A 23,574-nucleotide genomic window follows, 5' to 3' on the forward strand; every position below is an offset into this window, starting at 1 on the left:
ATAGGAAGAAAATGTAGAGACGGTGAATTAAGAGTGTTAGCAGAGTTCTTTAATGGGGAATTTTAACTACATTGATTTAAAATAACAGATAAACCCATGTCGGAACGACAATTAATTTTAGGACGAGCACTGTAATAGAAAAGTTAAAGTTGCAATCTAAAATAAAACTTGAAAATGCTGGAAATATTCAGTTTTGATTTAAAAAGGTAATCAACCGGAAATATTAACTATTTCTCTGAGATGGGTACAAATGTCCTTGGCATGATCCTGTTAATTGGCAGAGCAAATTAAAGATCCAAATAAGTGACCCTTGTTCGAGAGTAGAGTGACCAAATGAAAGATAAATATTGGCAAGCACATCTGTGGTATTCCCACTCTTGAAGTGGCATCACTGGAGCATTTACATCCACCAGAGGACTGAAGGCATAAGCTCGAATGATGGTCAGACATGCAATGCAGCACTTTCTCACTATTGGTCCCTCGAGTCCAACTTTACCCACAACCTTCTAACTCTGTTCACAACATTATCCATGGAGCCACAGCTGACACTGCAGTTGAGATGAAATGTCTGTTTACTTCATGAATTTGCCAAAATAAAGTAAAGGTTTGAGCATTAAATTCGATCGTTATTCCCACTTTTCAGAAAGCTTCAAGTTATGAACCTTTGAATTGGCCTGCCTTGCGTTTTCAAAGCACTTAAACCTTTTTAAATTAGTGTTGACAATTATTCATTATTCAGATCCGTTCTGTACATATCATGTGGGTGTTGCCGTGGAAACAAAATGCTGGAGAACAAGGAAGTGCAGATGCTGGTTTACAAAAAAGATGATACAAAGTGCTAGAGTAACTCGGATCAGGCCTACTCGTCTCTGGAGAACAAGGGAAGGCAAAGTCTTGGGTCGAGACCCGTTTCCAGACGAGGGAAATGGACAGTTAACAGTGGTTGGCAACCCTTCCCCATACTTTTTGCCATCTTACCCATGTTATCTGATATCAAGGTATTTTTAGTTGTAGAAGAGCTGTTAACCTAGGCATATGCAACCTTTGGCTGCAGTGTTTTCCTTTTTCTTTTCTTTTTTAAAGTAGAGTGCTTTGGGCCAAGGGACTTCAGATAAAGTAACCAGATTTTTTCTTGACGTGATAACTTGGTAATTAGCACATTCTACAGATGTGTAAGGCGTTGAAGGATTATTACCAACTCCCAGCAAGTGTGTGAGAAACAATTTTTAAAGCGTGCACCATTTTTGTTAAATTTATGCAATTATTTATAAATATTCTTAACTTCTTAATTGTTAAATATTCTTAACAGTTGGCGGCGTGACTCACCTGTTGCAGCGGGCCCTACAGCCTGTCTTGTCTTGTTTTTTTTCTTTTTTTTTCTGTCTAGTTAAATGTAGTTGTTCGTGTTTTTTTAATACTGTTTTTACCTGTGTATATGTGGGGGGCGGGGGGGGGAAGGGGGAAAATCTCTTCCCTGCACGGGAGACCCGACCTTTTTCCCTGTCGGGTCTCCGTTGTCGTTGAGGCCTAGCACCGTGGAGCGGCCTCCAGCCGGAACGACCTAGGGGCTCCAGTCGCGGAGCCTGCGGTGCTGCAGACTCACCATGGTGGGGCTGGCCGGCCTCAGAGCGTGGGGAGCGGTGGTGGCTCGCTGCTACGGCCCGACCCCGGAGCTCGGAAGCCCCAGCTGCAGACCGGTGGACTGTCGGGATATCGGGAGCTGGCAGGTCCTGGTGGGAGACCTCTTTTCGGAGCTCCCGCAACGCAACTTCTCCAGCCCGTGTCGCTGGGTTGGAACGACCCGTAGCGGGGCCGTACATCGCCCGGCGCAGCTTTAATGGCCGCGGGACATACCAGCGTCCGCCGGGGGCTCCAACTTCGTTACATTTAGACGTGGAGCGGGGCCGTACATCGCCCGGTGCGGCCTAAAATGGCCATGGGACTTGCCATCGCCCGCCTGGGGCTTTGACGGAGAGAAATGGTGCAGGGGAGAGAAAATACTTTGCCTTCCATCACAGTGAGGAGGAGATTCACTATGATGGATGTTTCTGTAAATTGAATTGTGTGTATGTCTTGTAGGAAATTGCCTTTGTTTGTATGGCTGTGGAAATGGAGTTTTGTTTGAGCCTCACTGAGGTTCAAATGACATGTAATAAATATTGTATTGTATTGTATTCAATGTGAGTGTATTATATTCTGATTCTGTACACAGATTTGAAACTAAGAGATCAGTTGTGAAGACTACAGTAATGGAGGAAGCCATATATTTATTAGTTTGTTTTTAACTTGCAGCTTAATGTATTTTTACATTTTTGATTGTTTAAATACATTTCTGAACTTGGATTTTCCCTTTTTAATAAAGTTTGTGTAGCGTCAAACAGAGAGCAACTCTCCAACTCATCAAATTATGTTCTATCCCAGAACTATTATAAAGTTTCTGATCATTAAAATGAACCTCATTCTGAGTCAGCTTTTGGCACGTTAATTTGTTTGGAGATAGCTGTCCTTTTACAGGCAGCTTGGAATCAGTGAATTGGTCAGTGAGACATTACCATCACTGTACTTCCTCTTGCTTCCCTCGTGAGTTTGATGAACAGTTTTATTTCAGAGCTTGCCAACTTTTATTTAGGAATCTAGCCATTTTAATTGGAGAGAAATGTCGGATAGTCGAGGAGAGGAACACTGAATTTTGATTTTTATATTGCTATTTATTTATGTTTTCCATGGTCTTGTCTTTGCATTTTGGATTCTGTTTATAAGTTTTTGGAACTGGAGTCACTTGCATCGACATTAATTGAAAGGTTGGAGTAAATAAGGCAACCACAACTATAAACATTTGTTACTGTGTAAGCCCAAAGCCAAATATTGAAATCTGATATGGACAATAATCTGTAGTGGGATGAGTTGAGATGTTAAGGGGATCTGATAGGGCAGAGGGAAAATATCTTTGCTAATTCACTGAGACGTAATACAAATGTTAGTCAGGCCTTTGTGAATGAGCTATCATGAGTATACTTCAACCCCTGAGAAAAAGGGCACCATCGTGTAAAAACCTATCTTTTAACAGGATCTGTTTCTGCTTGTACTGAGTTGGCCATTTCAGGAGTTGCATTTGGAGTTGTATACAATTCAGTGGTTACAGTGGCAGATTTCCTTACTTGAAGGAATCTAATAAACCAGATGGGTTTTTGCTGATGCCCAATGTTCATTTAGTTATTGTATTTTGAACTTTTTTCCTGTAACCATGGCGTTCAAACAGTTATTCAAGAGATATGGTTGGTTCTCATGCCTCCATCCATTCCCCCACCCCCACCCTCAAACTCCGAAGCTCAGCATGTTTTCAACTTTCATACATTTGTCCTTCCCCTCTACCATGCTGAACTACAAGTCCACTAGATCCGTACTATTGACCTGAGGAGTTAGATATACTGAGTATCTGGTGCTTCTACTTCATGCCATCTAGGGCTGATATACAATTGAGTGTCTTCATCATACATCGGTTTCTTAATTCACTGTTTAATGGATTTTAACAACATTTTGCATTTTATTTAAATAAATGTGAAAGATTTTTTGAAGTATCTCTATATTTCCTAGTTTTTTGGTTCCACTGCTTGCTTGAGGCCATGTTTTAATTAATCGCCTGTTCTGCCTCATGGAAATGCTGTGGAGTGGAATGAATCCTGCAGAATTTTTAGTGTAGCTATAAGGACTGCAAAGAGGGCATATAACTACATCCATGTTGGTAGACAAAAGTGCTGGAGAAACTCAGCGGGTGCAGGGTTTCGGCCCGAAACGTTGCCTATTTCCTTCGCTCCATAGATGCTGCTGCACCCGCTGAGTTTCTCCAGCACTTTTGTCTATCTTCGATTTTCCAGCATCTGCAGTTCCTTCTTAAATACATCCATGGGTCGTGTACAGATCAGCCCAGTTTTTCAGTAATCCATCCTCTCCCAGTTCAGCTTATTAATTTTAAGATCATGTGAAATGGCAAACTGATGCTTAAGCTAAAACAATGAATTTACTTGCCTGTGTTTTGCTTCTAACATCAGCATAACCAATTTTGGGGTTAGAAAGCCTTGGATTTTGTCAATTACTCTGATTTATAATATAGTGTTTATCTTTTGATGTGCAATATTTTCGTTGAGGATGCCATTTTACTTTCCATCGATTGGAATCCCAAAACAGAAGGGAGTCAGTTTAAAAAAAAAAACAGTAGCATGTTTATTCTATACCTATAGCCGTTTTACAATAATTCAATAATTTATTTAATACATTGCAACAAATCTATTCTGGGTTGACATATTCCATGGTATAAATATATCTTCAGATAGCTTTTTTTTAATCTTCCATTTTTAAGGTCACCTCTCGAAGTTCTCTGATTTTTTTTTTTTTTTTAATCAAAATCAATAGTGTAGAATAAAGAATATTTTCATAGGCTAAACAAAAATGTTTGGATACTTGTTAACATGTCTTGAATGTAGTAGGAAAGTCATGATTGCAGCAGCAGCATCATTTTTTTAAATTTCACTGTACCTTAATTGGTACATGTGGCAATTAAATTGAATCTTGATCATCCAACTCTGATAATCCTCTATTTTATGGTTCAACAACTTGGTCACTGGGGCCCCATTTCCCCGTTCCTTTTAAATTGTTGAATTCATGGAAAATTTATTATATCACCGTTTAACATCTTAAAGTGAATTTGGAAATGCCATATTTTACGAGGAGTAATATCCAATAGCCTAGAAAATCTGCCCGTCCGTGATAATCAAAGTCTGACGAAGGGTCTTGACCCGAAACGTCATCCATTCCTTATCTCCAGAGATGCCTCCTGTCCCGCTGAGTTACTCCAACTTTTTGTGTCTATCTTCATGATCAAAATCCTGACAGTACCAATTATTGGAATTTTTCTTGTCATTCTAAAAGTCATTCCAAAAATGTTAAATTGCATTTGGGTTTGTTGTCAACTGCTTGAGACTGCATGCATGAGGAACTGGTGGCATTAACCCATTGCAACGCTGGCTCTCAAAGTACATAAAGTAGAATTGTTTGAGCTAATACATAAACTTTAATGACCATGTGAATGCCCTTGATCTCAAACTCTCGTACTGCAACCCTATAATTTTCTAAAGTGTTGTGTTCTGGTTGTATCTAACTTATTCAGCATTTTGAGTTTTGCTAACTGTTTTGGAAAATATGTTAAATAGATATTTGGGGGGTTTTTTAAATGTATTCTCTGGAGTTAATTATATTTCGTAAATGTAATAAATTTGTCCCTTTTGCCTGAAAACTACTTTCTTGGGTGTTACGTGCTGTGCTCTCTCTTGTTGCATTGTATCCCCTTACTGCAAGACTCTTAACAGGCTCACCAAGCAGTATTTTTATTTCCTTGACTGCTTAAAAAGATGGGTCGAAGCTCTTTGGTTACTTTCCCAACGTGAAAATGCAGTAACTAGCCCTTTGGCCTACCATACCACCCAACAACTATCTAACTATTCTAATCCCATTTACCTGCACTTGGTCCATAGCCTTTTATGTTTTGGCAATGCAAGTGCTGGGCGATATGAAATTGCAACTCTATTCAGGGTGAAAAAATTCTATCTCCAATCCTCTCTAAATCTATAACTAATTGCCTTAAACCTTTGCCATGTGGGAAAAGTGACCTACTCTCTGCTTAACATGCGTTTCTCATAATATTTGGATATATCCATTTACATGCCAGCTATCACTAATAGCTCCTTTTCATTCTAACATTACTGAACTCTCCAACTACAAAGTCTTTCTCCAAAGCGAATATGGATGAAAAGTTTAAGAAAAACTGCAGATGCTGGAAAAATCGAAGGTAGACAAAAATACTCGTGTTTCTCCAGCATTTTTGTCTACCATGGATGAAAAGTGTTCATTTAAGTCCCCTGGCTCTATGCACTAGTGGATTATCTACATTCTTGCTCTTTATTATATCCATAAAATGCTGTAAATTTTTCTTAAATCTTGGCTGCTTGTGATATTCTTTGGTCCTTGTAATGTTTTAGGACCATGTTAGACTCTGAATACTCCTGAAGGGCCTCCCTTGTTTTCAGTACACTAAACTAACCAATTTACCACTTTGATGTTCAATCAAACCTTCTATATCCCTTTACATCCAGGGTTTCTTGAGATTGTCATCCTTGCCATTCATCCTTTTGGGAACATGTTCCCCTGACTCCCAGTCTAATGAAGAGTCTTGACCTGAAACGTCATCTATTTATTTTCTCCAGAGAAGCTGCCTGACCCGCTGAGTTAATCTGAGTCCGTCTTTGGATTTACTCGAGCATCTGCATTTCCTTCCTACATATTTTGTCTTGTCTGTTGTTAACCTGAATAAAAATGCTCTATATTCATACCATATCACATTATCGAGGTCCTTTTGGTTCAGATACAAAATTCTGTTGTGTTGTGTATTGATGTCAAAAGTTCTTTTTCTAGAAGTTAACTAAAAGTTGCTTGTCCCATTCATTTATCAAGTGGTGTGATGTCCCTTTGCTTTTTGTTAATCACTCAATTTGCCAGCAATAAATATAGTGCCGTGGTGATGTAGTTATAAAAAATGTTTGGTTAAAAACTGCTTATTAGGCAAAGGATAAAATGTTGCCATTGAGAAACTCAAGTTATTAGTAGTCTTAAAAATACAAGATCGACAAAAATAGTGGAGTAACTCATTGGGACAGGCAGCATCTCTGGATAAATGGAATGGGTGACGTTTCCCAGGAACGTCACCCATTCCTTCTATCCAGAGATGCTGCCAGTCCCAATGAGTTACTCCGGTATTTTTGTCTATCTTCGGTATAAACTAGCATCTGCAGTTTCTTCCTGCAACATTTGTCTTAAAAATGGGTTTGAATGCATTGGTAATGAAATTAATGGGCATACACTGTGAATGGTAAGGTCATGGGGAATATTCATGTGTATAATAATAATAAATTTTATTTATGGGCGCCTTTCAAGAGTCTCAAGGACACCTTACAAAATTTAGCAAATAGAGTAAAAACATGTAAGCGGAATGAAATAAATAGTAAAGACATCACCAGTACACAAATTAAAGACAGAATTCAATCCAAAGACAAAAATCAAAAACACAATATGAAGAGAGAGCAGCGGCAGCTAAAGCACGCCAGCGTACACTCTCCCTTCCGGCAGCCATCTTGGACACAGAATAAAATAATCATTTACACACAAATGATTACACACACCCACTGTGGGGGAAGGCACAATGTCCAGTCCCCATCCCCAGTTCTCCCATAGTCAGGCCTATTGAGGCCTCCACAGTTGCCTCTACAGAGGCCCGATGTTCCTGGCCGTTCTCGCCGGGTGGTGTTGCTCCGGCGTCGGGAGAGTCCTCACAGCGGCTGGGACGACTGGAATGGCCGATTCCCTACCGGAGTCCGTGGCATTCCGAAGCCGACAGGGCTGCGTCGGTTGGTGTATATCTAAAAGCCTCTTAAATACCACTATCGTATTGGCCGATCTTCACTACCACCCCTAGCCACGTGTTCCAGGAATCTACCACTGTTTTGTTTTAAATCTCCTTTAAACTTTATTCCTCTCATCTGAAAGTTATGCCCTCCAGTATTTGACATTTCCACTCTGGGAATTAATGTCAAATACTATGACTGTTCTGACCTTCTATCCAATCATTTCTTCTTATAATTTTATATACTCACGGTTATTTCTCTACTCTAATCTTTTTTGCCCTTTGAATTGGTCATTCAAATATCACTACCTTAATTGGTACACGTGACAATAATAGACCTTTGAAACCTGTTCTTGGATCTTCAGGTTTAAAGTTATGTTCAAATTGCATTGTGAAAGTTGCCTTGCTTCTGCCACTACCTTAAACCCAGTTTTAAGTGGAATGGACTACTGGTTACCAACTTCCTCTGTGGAGTTGGCTCCACTCATTTCATGAGATCTTGTTCAATTTGTACTTTGTGAAACCAGCCAATGGAATGTCTTTGACTGCCATTTATACCACCCCGATTTGCCTGGATGTTTTCGATGTCCCTGACATTCCAAAAGCATGAGATTATTTAAAAAGAATTCAAAAACATTAGAAAATGCTAACATATTTTGAAATACTTATCTATCTCTATAAAATGAGAGAGGGGGAGGAAAGTACAAGTCATGGGAAATCTACAAGGTTCTTTTTCCAGCTGAACTCTGAGGAGTTCATTGTCAAAGTACAATTGAGAAATCCCCAGTGATTAGTTGTGCAGTGATTCGAGATTCTGGCCATCATATAGGAGTCTTGAACCTCCTGCATGGTAAAGATTGTTTTATGTGAAATGTATGTCAACATTTTTTTAAAAATTTGAAGATAGAAGACAACAATCTGAGAAAAGGAACTAGCTTCAGATTGTTAATGAGCTGAAACAGTAGATTGGGCTACTGTGATTAGCTGTAGAAACAGAACATGGAGGCCTTGGTCCATCAAACCAGAGGGGCGGTAGCTGGAGGAGGCACATGGTGTGGTTGCAGTAGGAATAAAGGTGTCGACTATTTTCTAAAAGCGGAGCAAATCCAGAAATCGGAGGTGCATAGGGACTTGGGAGTGCTGGTGCAGGATTTCCAAAAAGTGAATCTGGAAGTCGAATTGGTAGTATAGAAAGCAAATTCAAATCTAGCATTTATTTCAAGAGGGCTTGTCTACAAAAGCAGTTTTGGGTATGATATCCGAAATAGTGAAAGACTTGGCTAGAGTGGATGTGTTGGGGATGTTTCCACAAGTGGAGAGTCTAGGACTAGAGGTCATAGCCTCAGAATTAAAGGACGTTCTTTTAGGAAGGAGATGGAAAATTTCATTTAGTCAGAGAGTGGTGAATCTGTGGAATTCTTTCCACAGAAGGCTGTGGAGGCCAAGTCGGCAGTTATTTTTAAGGCAGAGATAGATAGATTCTTGATTAGTACGGGTGTCAGCCGTTATGGGGAGAAGGCAGAAGAATGTGGTTAGGAGGGAGAGATAGATCAGCCATGATTGAATAGTGGAGTAGACTTGATAGGCCGAATGGCCTAATTGTACTCCTATAACTTGTGTATGACCTTATGCAGGTCACGGTATTGGCAGAGGTGGCCCGGGAATGTCCTACATATAGCAGCCAGGTGAGCAAGAGGTTCGAGCATAGCCTGTGGCAGCTGCATGGAGTACGTGGAAGGAGCCAATGACATTGCGTCGGGCCAGGACAACCCCTGCGTCATCAATCCAATGACGTCAGGAAACCGGCCAAGAATGAACTTTTTGGCGACTTGGAAGCAACAGTTATGTGGTGTCTCTGTGTAAGCTGTCCCAGAGGAGGATCTACTGCACTTGTGTATAGAATGATTTGACTGAATCGCACACAGAACAAGCATTTCACTGTTTCTCTGAACATGTGACAGTAAATAAACCATAGCAAATCAAAATGTTGACAGTTCTGTACAGAACTGCTGGTGTTCCATGGAATGATTCAGGCCATTGAAAGTTAGTGACCACATCGTTTAGTAGCTCATTATCTGTTTTGTATATTTGCAAACAACTTTGTGGAAAGCTGCTCTCCGTTAACCATAAATGACACAATATTTTGTTTGGTGAGAGACTTGATAGTCTCCAATTTAACAACTCTGAACTGTTACTACCAGAAACCACTGCATGTTCTTTTTTCAAATGCCAAACTTTGAAGATTCAATGGTTTTTTTTAAGGCATCGAACAAAGAAGTTCAGTTCGGTGCTCATTTTTTTGCAGTGAAAGGTTAGCACAAAATATAAATAATTTAATGTCATTGTAGTATTTAGTTTTATTCATTTACATTCTTCCACACCAATCCTCTTCTCCCACCCATCCCATGATCCCAAAGGTGGAAAAAACAAGGGGCTAGGGTAGGCTATAATATATCAGGCAAATATTCTGGTACCCTGAGGCAAGTTTCCCTGCATCTGTGGATGAGGTTAAATCACAGATTTTGCTTTGGATGATTATGAAGTTTTAGGTTTACAGACTTAAAATTGTACGAAAAAAATGCGTTCCTTCAACTAACTGGAATGTAAGTCTTGGTTTGTGTTAACCATCTGCAGAATGGTGGAATCTTGGCATATTTAGAAACTAACCCTGATGGGATCATGTATTACAGCCATTTTGATGTGGCTAGTTGTGTTCTTGTTTTCCAAGGGCATTGCCTTTTTTTGGGTTGTTTCCATCTTTAGAAACTACAACGTAAGCACTACTGATGCCAACTCCCTTTGATAAAAGGAATGAGAACTGCAGGAAGGTTTGTAAGAAGACTGATTATCATGAGCAAAATACTGTATGGCACAGTGTGAGAAGCAGGGGATTCTAAACACTTTGTATAAACCTGGTACGTAATACTGACCCTTGAATAGGCTTTGATTCTCAGTAGTTCCTGAGATGGTCTAACTTTCCAAATAAAGGTTTATTCTATCCTGAATATCCATTTTTTAAGCTCTATCCAATTTTATTTCATAACACCAATGAGGCCTTTTTTAGATTTTTTTAGTACAATATTAATACTAGGCTGACACAAATGTTCCAGCTCATTAACAATCTTTACCATGACACAGTAGTATAGCTTGTAGAGCTGCTGCCTCACAGCGTCACCGATTCAGGTTCGATCCTGACCTTGAATGCTGTCTGTGTGGAGTTTGCATGTTCTCCCTGTGACTGAGTGGGTTTCCTCTGGGTGCTCTGATTTATTCCCACTTCCCAATGGTGTGCGAGTTTGTAGGTTAATTGGCCTCTGTGGAAAGAGAAACGCACCTAATGTGCAGAGAGTAGATGAGAAAGTAAGATAACGTACAACTATTGTGAGTGGCTGATTAAATAAAGTAGGATGACTGGGTAGTTGAGAGCTGGTTTAATAGAATCCTCGGCTGTTTGTCATTCATTGGGGGTAAGGTAGTTTGTGAGTCTGCAGTTATTGGTCGGTAATGAAGGGTTGGTGAAGGAGATCGCGGTGGCCTTGTGCATGGTTGATGTACTCTTGCAGTAATAAAAGAAGGAACCAGTTGGACTCTGTGCAAATTTTACCAATTTAATTTAGATTTGATATGTGCAATGGTTGATGTGAATTCAGTGGTGAACAGAGCTTTTCAACTGAGTTGAGATCTGTGTGATTCCAGCATCTGTAGTTCCTTATGTCTCTGTCGTATTTGTTTGATTAGTGAGTTTGATCGGGGAATTTTCAGGTGCGATTTCCTCCACTGTTGAGGACACAGTAAGAACAATAGTAGGAAGAGGAACAACAGACAAAATATTTACCATCAACCACTCTGAGGTAGCTGGAAATTGTTTTCATTTCTAATTGTAACCATCCCGACGAGCAATCTGGTAGAGTTGTGAGACATTGAGAATTTAACCCATTCTGAGAAAGGCACTTAATTAAATTGTCGAAATTAAAATGGTTGCTTTGATTCAGTTGGGGGATTTTGGCCAGTGGCATATCAGAAAGCTGAGGATTTATTCCCTGTTGCACTTCATCTACCTCGCTCTCTAAAACCAAGTGGGAAGTGTTATGAGGCAACCAGTCCATACGTATTCCTACTCATTGTGGCTTGCAAGGAAGCAGAAAAAAATAGTTGCTTTGTAAGAAACATAATCTTGTCTTTCTCACCGAGCCTCTTGTCACAGGATGAGTAGATGATCAATGCACAAAGTTTCAGGCTCGGTGTCAGGCCAAAATGGCAGTCAGGCACTGTTCTCCATGTGTGATTAAATCCACTAACTTCCTGTGTGATCTCTCACAACTATTTAAAAGTGTGATCAAAGAGTTCTACCAGCACGATCAGTGTAGTATATCTGTCACTTTAGTTTAAACTTGCTTTCCAGTGGAGTTAACATTAATTCCTGGGACTAAATGGCGTTTTATGGATTATTATAAATTAACGTACCTTCAAACTGGTTTGGTGATTCAGTTCCAGAGTACACATGATTAATGACCATTGGAATTTGTACTTTGAGTTGCAGAATTACAATAGAGCCCTTGATACTTTTATTGGTGGTTATAATGTGAAGAGTACACTAATATCCCATTTTAAAGCAATTTTGTAGAGTGCTAATTCATTAAAGTGCTCCTGATCTTCCAATCGAAGCACTTGTGGGTACAAGTCCCTGTTATTATATTATTAACCAAAATATGAATATGCATGAGCTGTGTGCTGCTTTGTTGGACTGTAGCACTTGTCCATATTGCTATATGCTGTTGTGTTGGGGGCTTGGTAGGAACTGCCCTCTGCTGCTTTCAGTAAAATAATTGTCTCTTACTTGGTGTGGAGAGGTGGGCTGGGGGTTAGTGATGTGGTCACTCAGCACCCATATGTGGGGTTCAGGATTGCAATCTGAGCAGCAGTGTGAATTTGGGCCATTATTGCTATTAGCAGCAATGATTCCATGTATTGGCAGATGGCCTCAATCCCTCCTGTTATATGTGATGGAAACTGCTGTCCCTCTCTTTTTGTTTGGCAACACAGCTCTCCTCGACCTGAGGAATCCTTATGATAATTATCATCTCAGATCTGAGCTTCCAGACTGTTTGTTCCAACTCGCCTAACAAGCAACAGCACAATACTGAGCAGCTGGGGGTTTAATGCTGCAAGAACACTGGAGGGTGGGATTCGTGCCAGATTATCAGCACCTAGCTTCCCAGTTCAGCAGTGGGGGGTAGATTGTGGTTAGTGCCAGATTCCCGGCATAGCGATGCTGTTTTGTAACCCATTGCTCTTTGCACAATATTATAATTACTTTTTATTGCTGACTCAATTAGTGCTATATTTCTGGAAATATGTTCATAAGTACTAAGTAAGACACCAGTTGAAATCTCCAATATTTGCCTGAATGTGAATTTTCCACTTGCACCTAGGATAAACAATAATCATTTTATCCTGATCTTGGTCTGTGATTCATTAAGCTATTGTTCTAGATGCTGTTGTTTTTGAGGAAAATAATGAAAAGAATAACCAAGATGTCAACTTCATCATGTTTTGTTACTGGAGTAAAATAAAACAGGAGTTTTGTTCTGCAAAGCTACTTATCCTGAAGCAGTTGATATAGTAAAGTACTTAAAGTAATTGCAATTCTTGTTGCCATTATTGAAAGTAGAAAAGCCATTCACCACACAGTAAAATGGATTGCATTGGACGAAGCAAAAATGGAGATGTTATCCCATTTAAGAATTATTGTAATGGTCTTTACAAAATGATAAGCCAAATGTAAAATGGTAAGATTGCAAATGATGTGAAGAAATGGAGCGATTGTAGCGTTTTTAAATTGATATTGCACAAAATTAATTAAATCTGAAGCTGAATCTGTCAACCGACAATAATTAACATGATTAATGTAGATGCTAACGACAAGTGGAAGATAATAACGTTATTGAGGAAAATATTGACTTTAAAAAAAAATAATTTGTTGTGCCCCTAGGCCTCAGGAGGAATCCTTTGAAATTCTCTCGGAAAGATGGGCGGAGAATTTTTAAATTGCCATACACTGTCGGTTTAATTATTTCTCAAGATAGTTTGAAGAGCATAAACAAATTATTCAACCATGAAGTTTGGAGAACACATGTCCAAGATTCTTGAAACTAGCAGCATGGGTATAAAGTTGCTTAAGGAGAATATTGACTTTCTTTGGTTAAGGCACATATTACAAGAGCAGGGAAGCCTGCCATGCATTAGGTTACAAGTAGAATGCCATGCATAATTCCGATCATCACATCGCGGGGAAAGATGTAATAGCACTCGAGTGCAGAAGAAATTTGAGGATATTGTCAGGCCAGAGCCTTGTGAGATGATGAGAAACGTTTTTTCTCAGAGTAAATGACATTGAGAGGAGATTTGTTTGAGATTGTATCAAATTGAGACCTGTAGAAAAGGAGACATCTGTATCCTTTAACAGGATTGGTAATAACTGGGTGAATGGTGCAACAGTTAAAGGGGAATTGAAGATGTGGGTCTGGACGGTTTGGAGTTTCATGCTGAAAAGGTGGTGGAAGCAGAAATCTTGTTACATTTAGAAAGTACTTGCATGTCGTAGCTTCCTAACTTTTCAACCAAAAGCAGGGAAATGGAATTCTTCCAAACTCCGTTTTTGGTTGGCATAGACCTGATGGGCTAGGTGGTTGCTCCCTATGCACTAACATTTTAGAATGTAATGCATATAAGTATTCTTGAAGAATATAGATCTAAATTTAGTGTGAAACCTTGGGACATAAAGGGATGTATTTCCATTTTTATTAATTCTGTGAGTAAATACTTTTTAAAATTTCGTATTTTGATCTGAAAGAGACTGTAATAATAATAATAATAATAATAATAATAATAATAAACACTTTATTGATCCCCTCAGGGAAATTCAGATGCCCAGAAGCCCCCAACCAATAAACCCACAGATTCAAAACGAACGCAGACAGAAAATACATAGAATACAATGTGGACACTACCTGAGAGCAATAAATACTTAAAAAGACCAATAATTAACAGTTAAAAATAAAAAATTGCAGAATGCATCCCCCTACAGCCTAGCGGTCCGAATTATAAAATCTAATGGCTGCAGGGGTGAAGGACCTCCTGAACCGCTCCGTTCTACAGGGCAGGGAGAGGAGCCGGTTGTTGTTCCGAGTGCTCTTTTAACTCTCCAGAATTACATGGAGAGGATGCCCGCGGTTTTTCAGGATAATAGAGAAAAAAGATCTGATTGCTCATAGAAATGGATTCTGATACATCTGCTCAGTTAAAAATGTGGAGAATGAGCCAGAATGCTTACTAAAACTGCACAATTTTAAATGCTTATGTGGTCAGATTAACGTGTAATTGAAGTATTTTATCAATTTTTATTTTGGATATTCTTTTTTTACTGCACGCAAAATAAGGCCAAAGCTGAGTTGGAAAAATACTAGAGTTGAGATTTTTAGTCTTTGTCTGAATTAAGTTTGAAAATGGTATTTTACTTTAAACATTAACTTCTGAACCCGGTGGTATTGCGATCATTTTACTCATTAATGCGAAAGACTTAAGAACTATTAAGAGGAGCGTACGTCTGGCCTGCTTTGAGAAATGTTCCCAATGGCACTTTTAAATCTAATTATTGATCAGTTGCCGTTACTTTTAGAAGTTGAAACTGATTTTTTTTTTTAACGTTTATCCTGCCAACAGGGTGAATCAGTGAAGTATTTCTTGGATAACCTTGACCAAATTGGACAACTGGTGAGTATTAATCCTGTTTTCCTATAACACAACTTTTTGTGGAATTCCCACCAATTGCAAATTTGGAAAGCTTGATTAATTTGCATTTTAAATGTTCTTTGTTCAGTATATTTAGTGTATTTCACAATACAAAACCAATAGGAGAAAAAATCATTAACTGTCGTCTGCCAAATGTTAATCGTTGGCTGCATGAGATTTTGTATTTGGGCCAAATTCATCTCTCCCACTGTTTATTTGCATGTAATGCAATATTTATCAGCAGCCGCCTACCACAGGGTTGGAAAAGATTTAGAGGGATATACAGTGCCCTCCATAATGTTTGGGACAAAGACCCATCATTTATTTATTTGTCTCTGTACTCCACGATTTGTAATAGAAAAAAAATCACATGGTTAAAGTGCACATTGTCACAATTTATTAAAGGCCATTTTTACACATTTTGGTTTCGCCATGTAGAAATTACAAAGGATGTCTATACACAGTCTCCCCCCCCCACCCCCCTTTCATTGCGGTTTATCAACGTGAGGACCAAAGTTGTGCCAACAAAAGTCAAAGAAGCCATTATGAGACTGAGAAACAAGAATAAAATTGTTAGAGACATCATTAGGCTTACCAAAATCAATTGTTTGGAACATCATTAAGAAGAAAGAGCACTAATGAGCTTACTAATTGCAAAGGGACTGGCAGGCCAAGGAAGACCTCCACAGCTGATGACAGAAGAATTCACTCTATAATAAAGAAAAATCCCTAAACACCTGTCTGACAGATCAGAATCACTCTTCAGGAGTCAGGTGTGGATTTGTCAATGACCACTGTCCGCAGAAGACTTCATTAACATAAATAGAGGCTACACTGCGAGATGCAAACCACTGTATAACCGTAAAAATAGGATGGCCAGGTTAGTTTGCCAAGAAGTGCTTAAAAGAGCAACCACAGTTTCTGGAAAAAGGTCTTGTGAACAGTTGTGACATAGATTCACTTATATCAGAGTGATGGCAGGAGCAATGGAGGAGAGAAGGAACTGCCCAAGATTCAAAGCATACCACCTCACATGTGAAACACGGTGGTGGGGGTGTTATGACTTGGGCATGTATGGCTGCTGAAGGTACGATCTTCATTGATGATACAACTGCTGATGGTAGTAGCATAATGAATTCAAAGTGTTTCGTCACATCCTATCTGCTCAAGTTCAAACAAATGGCTCAAAGCTCATTGGCCGGCAGTTCATTCTACAGCAAGACATTGATCCCAAACATACTGCTAATGCAACAAAGGAGCTTTTCAAAGCTAAAAAATGGTCAATTCTGGAATGGCCACCAATCACCCGATCTGAACCCAATTGAGCATGCCTTTTATATGCTGAAGAGAAAACTGAAGGGGACTATCCCCCAAAACAAGCATAAGCTAAAGATGGCTGCAAATCAGGCCTGGCAGAGCATCACCAGAGAAGACACCCAGCAACTGGTGATGTCCATGAATTGCAGACTTCAAGCAGTCATTGCATGCAAAGGATATGCTACAAAATACTAAACATGACTACTTTCATTTGCATGACATGGCTGTGTCCCAAATATTATGGTGCCCTGAAATGGGGGGACTATGTATAAACACTCTTTGTAATTTCTACATGGTGAAACCAAAATGAACAAAAATGTCCTTTATTAAAATCTTGACAATGTGCACCTAACCACATTTTCTATTACAAATCTCAAATTGTGGAGCACAGAGGCAAATAACTAATTGATGGGTCTTTGTCCCAAACATTATGGAGGGCACAGTAGATTTTCTTCTCTCCCTATAGGTCAGTCTCTTTAACATATTTTGCAATGTGTCACAGTATGAAGAGCACAGTGACAGACTAAATGTATTGTATTAAATATTTAACAGTGTAGTCCAGAATTAATTATGAGAATGTTGAAGAGTCTCAAATGAATAGACACAGGAGGACTATGAATAATTGAGGATCAGCATCATCGTGGGTATGATTATGTTTAAAACCATTTACACGGCAATGACAGTCCCTTTATTCCCAACAAGTCACCACCAGGAATGATTTGGAGATGCAAGAAACTGCTAGTGCTGGAATCTAGAGCAAAACACCAAAGGAATGGTGACATTTCGGGTCGAAACCCTCCTAACCCTAACCCTTTTGTCTATCTATTGTACTTGAGTTTGACTTGATTGTATTTATGTATGATGTATCTGATCTGTTTGGACAGCATGCAAAACAAAGCCTTTCACTGTACCTCCGTGCCTATGAGCAATAATAAACCTAAACCACAATAGCACAGATCAACGTCGGAAACCAACTTAAAATTCACACTAAAAATCTAACTTAAATCTGATTTTCAGCAGCCAAGATTGTTCTACAATAGAAAATAGGAAAACTTTAACTTCAAAATGGGCTGTGGGCTGATTATAAAAAAAAGTGCTGGAAATGCTCAGGCAATGTCTGTCTCTAAAGAAACAGTTAATGTTCCCAGCCAGATTGGAGAGTGGAAAAAGTTTGAATTTAAAGATTAAGAAATCACCAGTAGTTTTCATTTATAGCCCCTTCATCTTGCCAAGGCATTTTGGAGGAACCGTGTCAACCAAATGACAGCCTGCAATACAAGGAGTTGGGGCCAGACACTGAATGCTGTCCAAGGAGCCTAGTTTTATAAACATCTTAAAGGAGGAGAGAGAAGGAAAGAAACAGGAGAGGAATTCCAGAACTTATGGCATCGCCAGAGCCCCGGGTCCCGAGTTCGATCCTGGCCACGTGTGCTTGTCTGTGCGGGGTTTGTACATTCTCCATTGTCCCTAGTGTGTGTAGATAATGTTTATATGCGAGGATCGCTAGTCGGTGCGGACTCAGTGGGCCAAATGGCCTGTTTCCGTGCTGTATTTCTAAAACAAATTGAAGGCAGGACCATTGTAGAACAGGTTGTTAGATGACTCAACGTGTCAGGGTATGTGGCTTTATTGTCATATGTCCCAATACAGAACAATAAAATTCTTACTTGCAGCAGCGCAACAGATATGTGAACACTGCACTCTGTAAACAACATAATAAACCAAATGGAGACACAAGGAAGTGCAGATGCTGGAATTTTGCATGGATCCCAAAGTGCTGGAGTAACACAGCAGGTCAAGCAGCATCTTTGGAGGACATGGATAGACCACGTTTTGGATTTGGACCCTTAATGTGTACAGCTTGATTCTACTTGTATATAGTATGATCCGAGTTCATTGGATCACATGCAAACAAAATCTTTCCATTGTACGTCGGTACACAAGCCAATAATAAACCTATACCAATGCCTCCTGCTTGTCCCTGAAATCTGAGAACGGTCAAGCTATGGGCTGGAGATTACAAAGAATAGTTTTTGAGACGAAGATGAGGTTTTAAGTTGAGGCATCGTTCAGAAGGTCCACTGTAGGTTAACGAGCACGAGTGAATGGAACTCGTGAATTAAAACAGTAGAGTTCGGAATGACCTGATGTTTATAGATGAAGAATGGAGCCAGTCAGGAAAGCTTTACAATAGTGGAGTTTAGAGATAACAAAGGCATAATGATCGCCTGGGGTGTGTTCACAGACAAAGGAACGATGATCCAAGGCTAAAGCAGTAATAATGGAACAATATTTTTTAATTCCATGGTCAAATACAGTAGTGAATATACTGTAGAGAATGTACAAATAGTTCACCAGTGGTTAAGATTTAATGTTAGTTGGCACATTGTCGGGGTCAGAAGGTTATGATGGACCTGAAATGTCACCGACCTATGCTGCCTGACCACTTTTTCGATCCACTGAGATCATTAGTCAGACTCGTACTCGTATAGCATGGAACAGCCCCTTTAGCCCAACTTGTCCATGCCATCCTCAATGTCCCACCGAAGCTAGTCCCATTTACCCGTGTTTGGCCCATATTCCAAACATGGGCAAATTAGACTATTTTCTTTTGTTTCTTAACATTGAGGAACAGCATCCATTTTTCTTTTAGGTTTTGCCCACATAGTCGTCCAGCACGAAAACAGGTCTTTCACCTCATCCTGTCCATGCTGACCAAGATGCCCAATCTTAGTGCCATTTGCTTTTGACCCATATTCCTCTAAATCTTTCCTATCCACGTGCCTGTTCATGTATCTATTAAATGCTGTTATAGTCCTTGCCTCTGGCAGCTCATTCCTTATAGCCAGCACTACCAAGTGGAAACTGTTGCCCTTGACTTCCTATTAAATCTTGCCCCTCACATTAAACCCATATTTTCTGGATCTTGATTCTGCTACTCTTGGTAAAAGACTTTGTGCATCCACCCTATCTATTCCCCTTGTGATTTTATAAGATAATTCCTCGGCCTTTTGGACTGCATGGAATAAAGTCCTAACCTGTCCAACATTTCCGTATAGCTCGGGTGCTTGTTAACCTATAGTGGACCTTCGGAACGATGCCTCAACTTAAAAGTGGTCTCAATGTCGTGTACATCTGTAACATAACATCCCAACTTCTATTCGCAATACACTGACTAATGAAGACCAATGTACTGAAAGCCTTCTTGACCACCCTATCTACCGGTGATGCCAATTTTGGGGAACTATATACATGCACTCCTAGAACCCTCTGCTCTACAAAACTCCCCAGTGCCCTACAATTCATTGTGAAGGTCTAGCCCTAGTTTGGCTACCCAAAATGCAACACCTCACCCTTATCGCATTAAACTCCATCACCCATTCCCTAGCCCACTTGACCGGCTGATTAAGATCTTGCTGTGTTACTTTTGATAACCATTAAGGTTATGGAGGGATTAGACAGACAATGTTTTGGGTCAGAAGCCTTCTTCAGAGTCTAAAGAAGGTTTTAGTTTAGAGATACAGCACGGAAACAGGCACTTTGGCCCACCAAGTCTGCACCGACCAACGATCGTCGCACATTAATGCTATCCTACACACTAGGGACAATTTACACTTATACCAAGCCAATTAACCTGCAAACCTGTATGTTTTTGCAGTGTGGGAGGAAACTGAAGATCTCGGAGAAATGTCACTGGGAGAACGTACAAACTCCGTTCAGCCCTCACCCGTGGTCGGGATTGAACCCGGGTCTCCCGACACTGCAACCGCTATTAGCTAGCAACTCTACCGCTGTGCCCCCGTGTGCCCAAGTTCTGACTTAAAACATGACCTCCATAGACGCAGCCTGATCCGCTGAGTTCCTTCAATATTTGACGAGAGTGTTGCTTGTTTAAATTTTTTTTTTTAACCAAATTGGAGGCTGCTGCAGTTATACAAATAATCCTTGCTGTGAGAGCACCAGGTTTAATCTCTTCCTGTTTTCCCAGTTTCCCCTCAATAAATAAATGATGGGTCTTTGTGCCAAACATTATGGAGGGAACTGTTGCATCTTTAAACAAGAACGCGACTGGGTCTGTGGTTTCTTTCAATATTGTAGTGTTGGGATGGAGAAAACAGTGAAAGCAAAGTTGTGGTCGTTTATAATAGTCGGTTTTATGATATTATTTTTTTTTGTTTCAGAGTTACCTTCCCAGCAGGCACGATGTCCTTCTTGCAAGAAAAGCCACCAAAGGAATTGTGGAGCACGATTTTGTCATAAAAGGCATTCCCTTCAAAATGGTGGATGTAGGTGGTCAACGATCTCAACGGCAGAAATGGTTTCAGTGCTTTGATGGAATTACTTCCATTTTGTTTATGGTCTCCTCCAGTGAATATGACCAGGTTCTTATGGAAGACAGGCGGACAAACCGTCTGGTTGAATCAATGAACATTTTCGAGACAATTGTAAACAACAAATTATTTTCTTCTGTCTCCGTTATTTTGTTTCTTAACAAAATGGACTTGCTTGTCGGGAAGGTGAAAACGGTCAGTATTAAGAAATATTTCCCAGACTTTGGATGGGAACCTCACAAACTGGAGGATGTACAAAAATACCTGGTGCTGTGCTTTAATAACAAACGACGAGATCGCAGCAAGCCACTGTTTCACCACTTCACAACGGCCATCGACACCGAAAACATTCGGTTTGTGTTTCATGCCGTGAAGGACACTATCCTGCAGGAGAATTTGAAAGATGTAATGCTGCAGTGAAGAGAGAAGTGAAGAGATCGCTGGATTTTGCATTGGTCCTTGGTATTCCCTGTGCCACTTGCACTTTGAATTCAGACTGGCCGGAGGGATTGGCCATGGGTATAGAAATTGCAGTGACTTTGAGTGAAAGCTTGATGCTTGACTGCATCATGGAAGTGCTTACAAGTGTCCTTTTTCAGTTCTGTAAAAGTTCTCAGAAGCATAGTGAGCAATAGTTCTAGACATTTGTTGCACTTGGGTCTCTTTTCTGATGTTTTGTGTTAAATGGGAAGGGTGGGCAATGAACAATCAAGTTTCATGCACCAAACTGGCAAGTACCATGATTGATCTGCATGGACAAAGGTTTTGGAATATTATCTGTCTACCCAAGCTACTCAGTAGATTCCATCCCATTCTGGAATTTGGTTCTTTACTGCTGCTTAATGTAGACTTGATCTGGGATGTGCAGTCCCTTTTTGGCAGTGGATGGCTGTTTTTTGTTTTTTTTAGAGAGAGCTGTGGATTGAAATTAAAATGGGTTAAAATTACAGCAATGCTACTTTTTGGATGAATATAATAGTCCCAGTTTAACAGTTGATTTAATTGGATTTCTAACCCTTCCATGGCCAGGTACAACTGCTGTTTGGTACTGCATGGAATTCTGTTCCATTGTGAATTTGTCTTTGTTATTGACAACTATTATTTTCATAAAGTTCCTTTGGAGATACGTCTTGTGTTGAGCATTCATGAGTTACATGAATTGTAATTAAACTTTCATTAGCAGACAGAAACCTCTGATGTCCAAATCTAATGGTTTTGTGCCTGAAAACGGGTCAGAATTGTGCCACCTTTTCGCTTGGAGTCTGAGTGTTTTCAAGTATATTTTTGTCAGAGCAAAGATTTTAAATGAAGAACTAATAGAAATAAACTGCTCTGTTTCAAATAGGTTTTTAATGAAATGGGCTTGTAATGCCTATTTTTAAGTAGCTTATATACTGCCACCTAGCATACATGAAGTGTCTTTTGAAAACAGAAATAGCTAACCCAGACTCCAGTTGTTGCCATCTTTGGTATAACACAACTGGTTTTAACCCAGGAAGCTTTCAAGTCCCATTAAAGATCAGTCAATCCAGGTCCTTTGCTAACCTTTAATGTAACAGAAAGTAGCACACATGCTTCCTCATAAACTTCCAAATGGGATATTGATCCTGGTTGATTTCAATGTTATCCTGCTTTATTCTTATTAAAGTTAAATGGATCGGTTCAAATGAAATAACTAAATGTTTCCTACATTCTCTTACATTTTTGACCTACCTGTAGTTTTAAGCACTTTTCTTTGTTTTGTTTGTTTTGGCACTATTACATTTAGCTGGTTAGATCTTCAACCTGTTGGATATAATCCTACTTTAATATTATTCTAAAACATTTGGATCTTCTCTGTTCTGAGCATTGTGACTATTTTGGACAATGCATCATGTAACACTACACTTAAATGCTGTACCAATTTGCCTAACAAATCCTGTGGAGTAAGAAATATCGTCAGCAATGATATGGTAGCAAAACTTAATTACAGCTTTAATTTTTGCTGCAATGATTGCTGAATGTAGCATGAAACATCGCAGGGAAAATAGAAATGGTGAATTTGAATAGTTAAATTTTTAACCTGAACACCCTGATTTTGTCCAAGACTGAAATATATTAGGAACAACTTTGTAAAGATTTGAGACGCATTTAAAAACATATACAGTTACGGTAAAGATGTTAATCCACAAAGAATATGTTAATATGCTGGCATTAAAATAATGACCTGCTGAATACAAGAGATTCAAGATTCAAGATACATTTAATTGTCACATGTGCCAGATGGCACAGTGAAATGAAATTCCCATACAGCCATACAATAAAAATAAAGAACACAACACACTATAGAATTTAACATAAAACATCCCCACACAGCAGAATCAAAGTTTCCCTCTGTGTGGGAAGGCACTAGGCTAGGCTAGCCTACCTAGGCTAACCTACCAAGAAATATGTTTTGGGTTTTTTAACAAACTAATTTTCACCAGTCCATTTCATACAAGTTAATTTTGAGTTTGCCAGTCCATACAATGTGAATCACTTACTTACTTGGTGCATTTTTATTTCAGCTGACATAGACGTCTATATTTTATTACATCCCTTCACTGTGAAACATAAAGAGCCATTTGCAAAGAAATCTAACCAATTGACAATGGCAAAACAAGATATTAAGTTTTTATATTTGATTTGATTTTCTCCAATGTTCAT

At 39.4% G+C, this 23,574-nt stretch overlaps 1 protein-coding gene across 1 annotated transcript in view; it reads left to right on the top strand.

Annotated features, from left to right (window-relative positions):
- Nucleotides 1–22,079, top strand: part of gna12 (G protein subunit alpha 12) — a 52,555-nt gene extending 30,476 nt beyond the window's left edge. Inside the window, exons 3-4 of the mRNA XM_033041138.1 lie at nt 15,173–15,223; nt 20,740–22,079. Of these exons, the coding sequence (XP_032897029.1) occupies nt 15,173–15,223; nt 20,740–21,309 (621 nt within the window). The 3' untranslated portion in view covers nt 21,310–22,079. The remainder of the gene's footprint in view (nt 1–15,172; nt 15,224–20,739) is intronic.
- The last annotated feature ends 1,495 nt before the right edge of the window (nt 22,080–23,574 follow it).

The sequence above is a fragment of the Amblyraja radiata genome, chromosome 22 (genome assembly GCF_010909765.2).
Source record: "Amblyraja radiata isolate CabotCenter1 chromosome 22, sAmbRad1.1.pri, whole genome shotgun sequence".
In the NCBI taxonomy this organism is placed as follows: Eukaryota; Metazoa; Chordata; class Chondrichthyes; order Rajiformes; family Rajidae; genus Amblyraja; species Amblyraja radiata.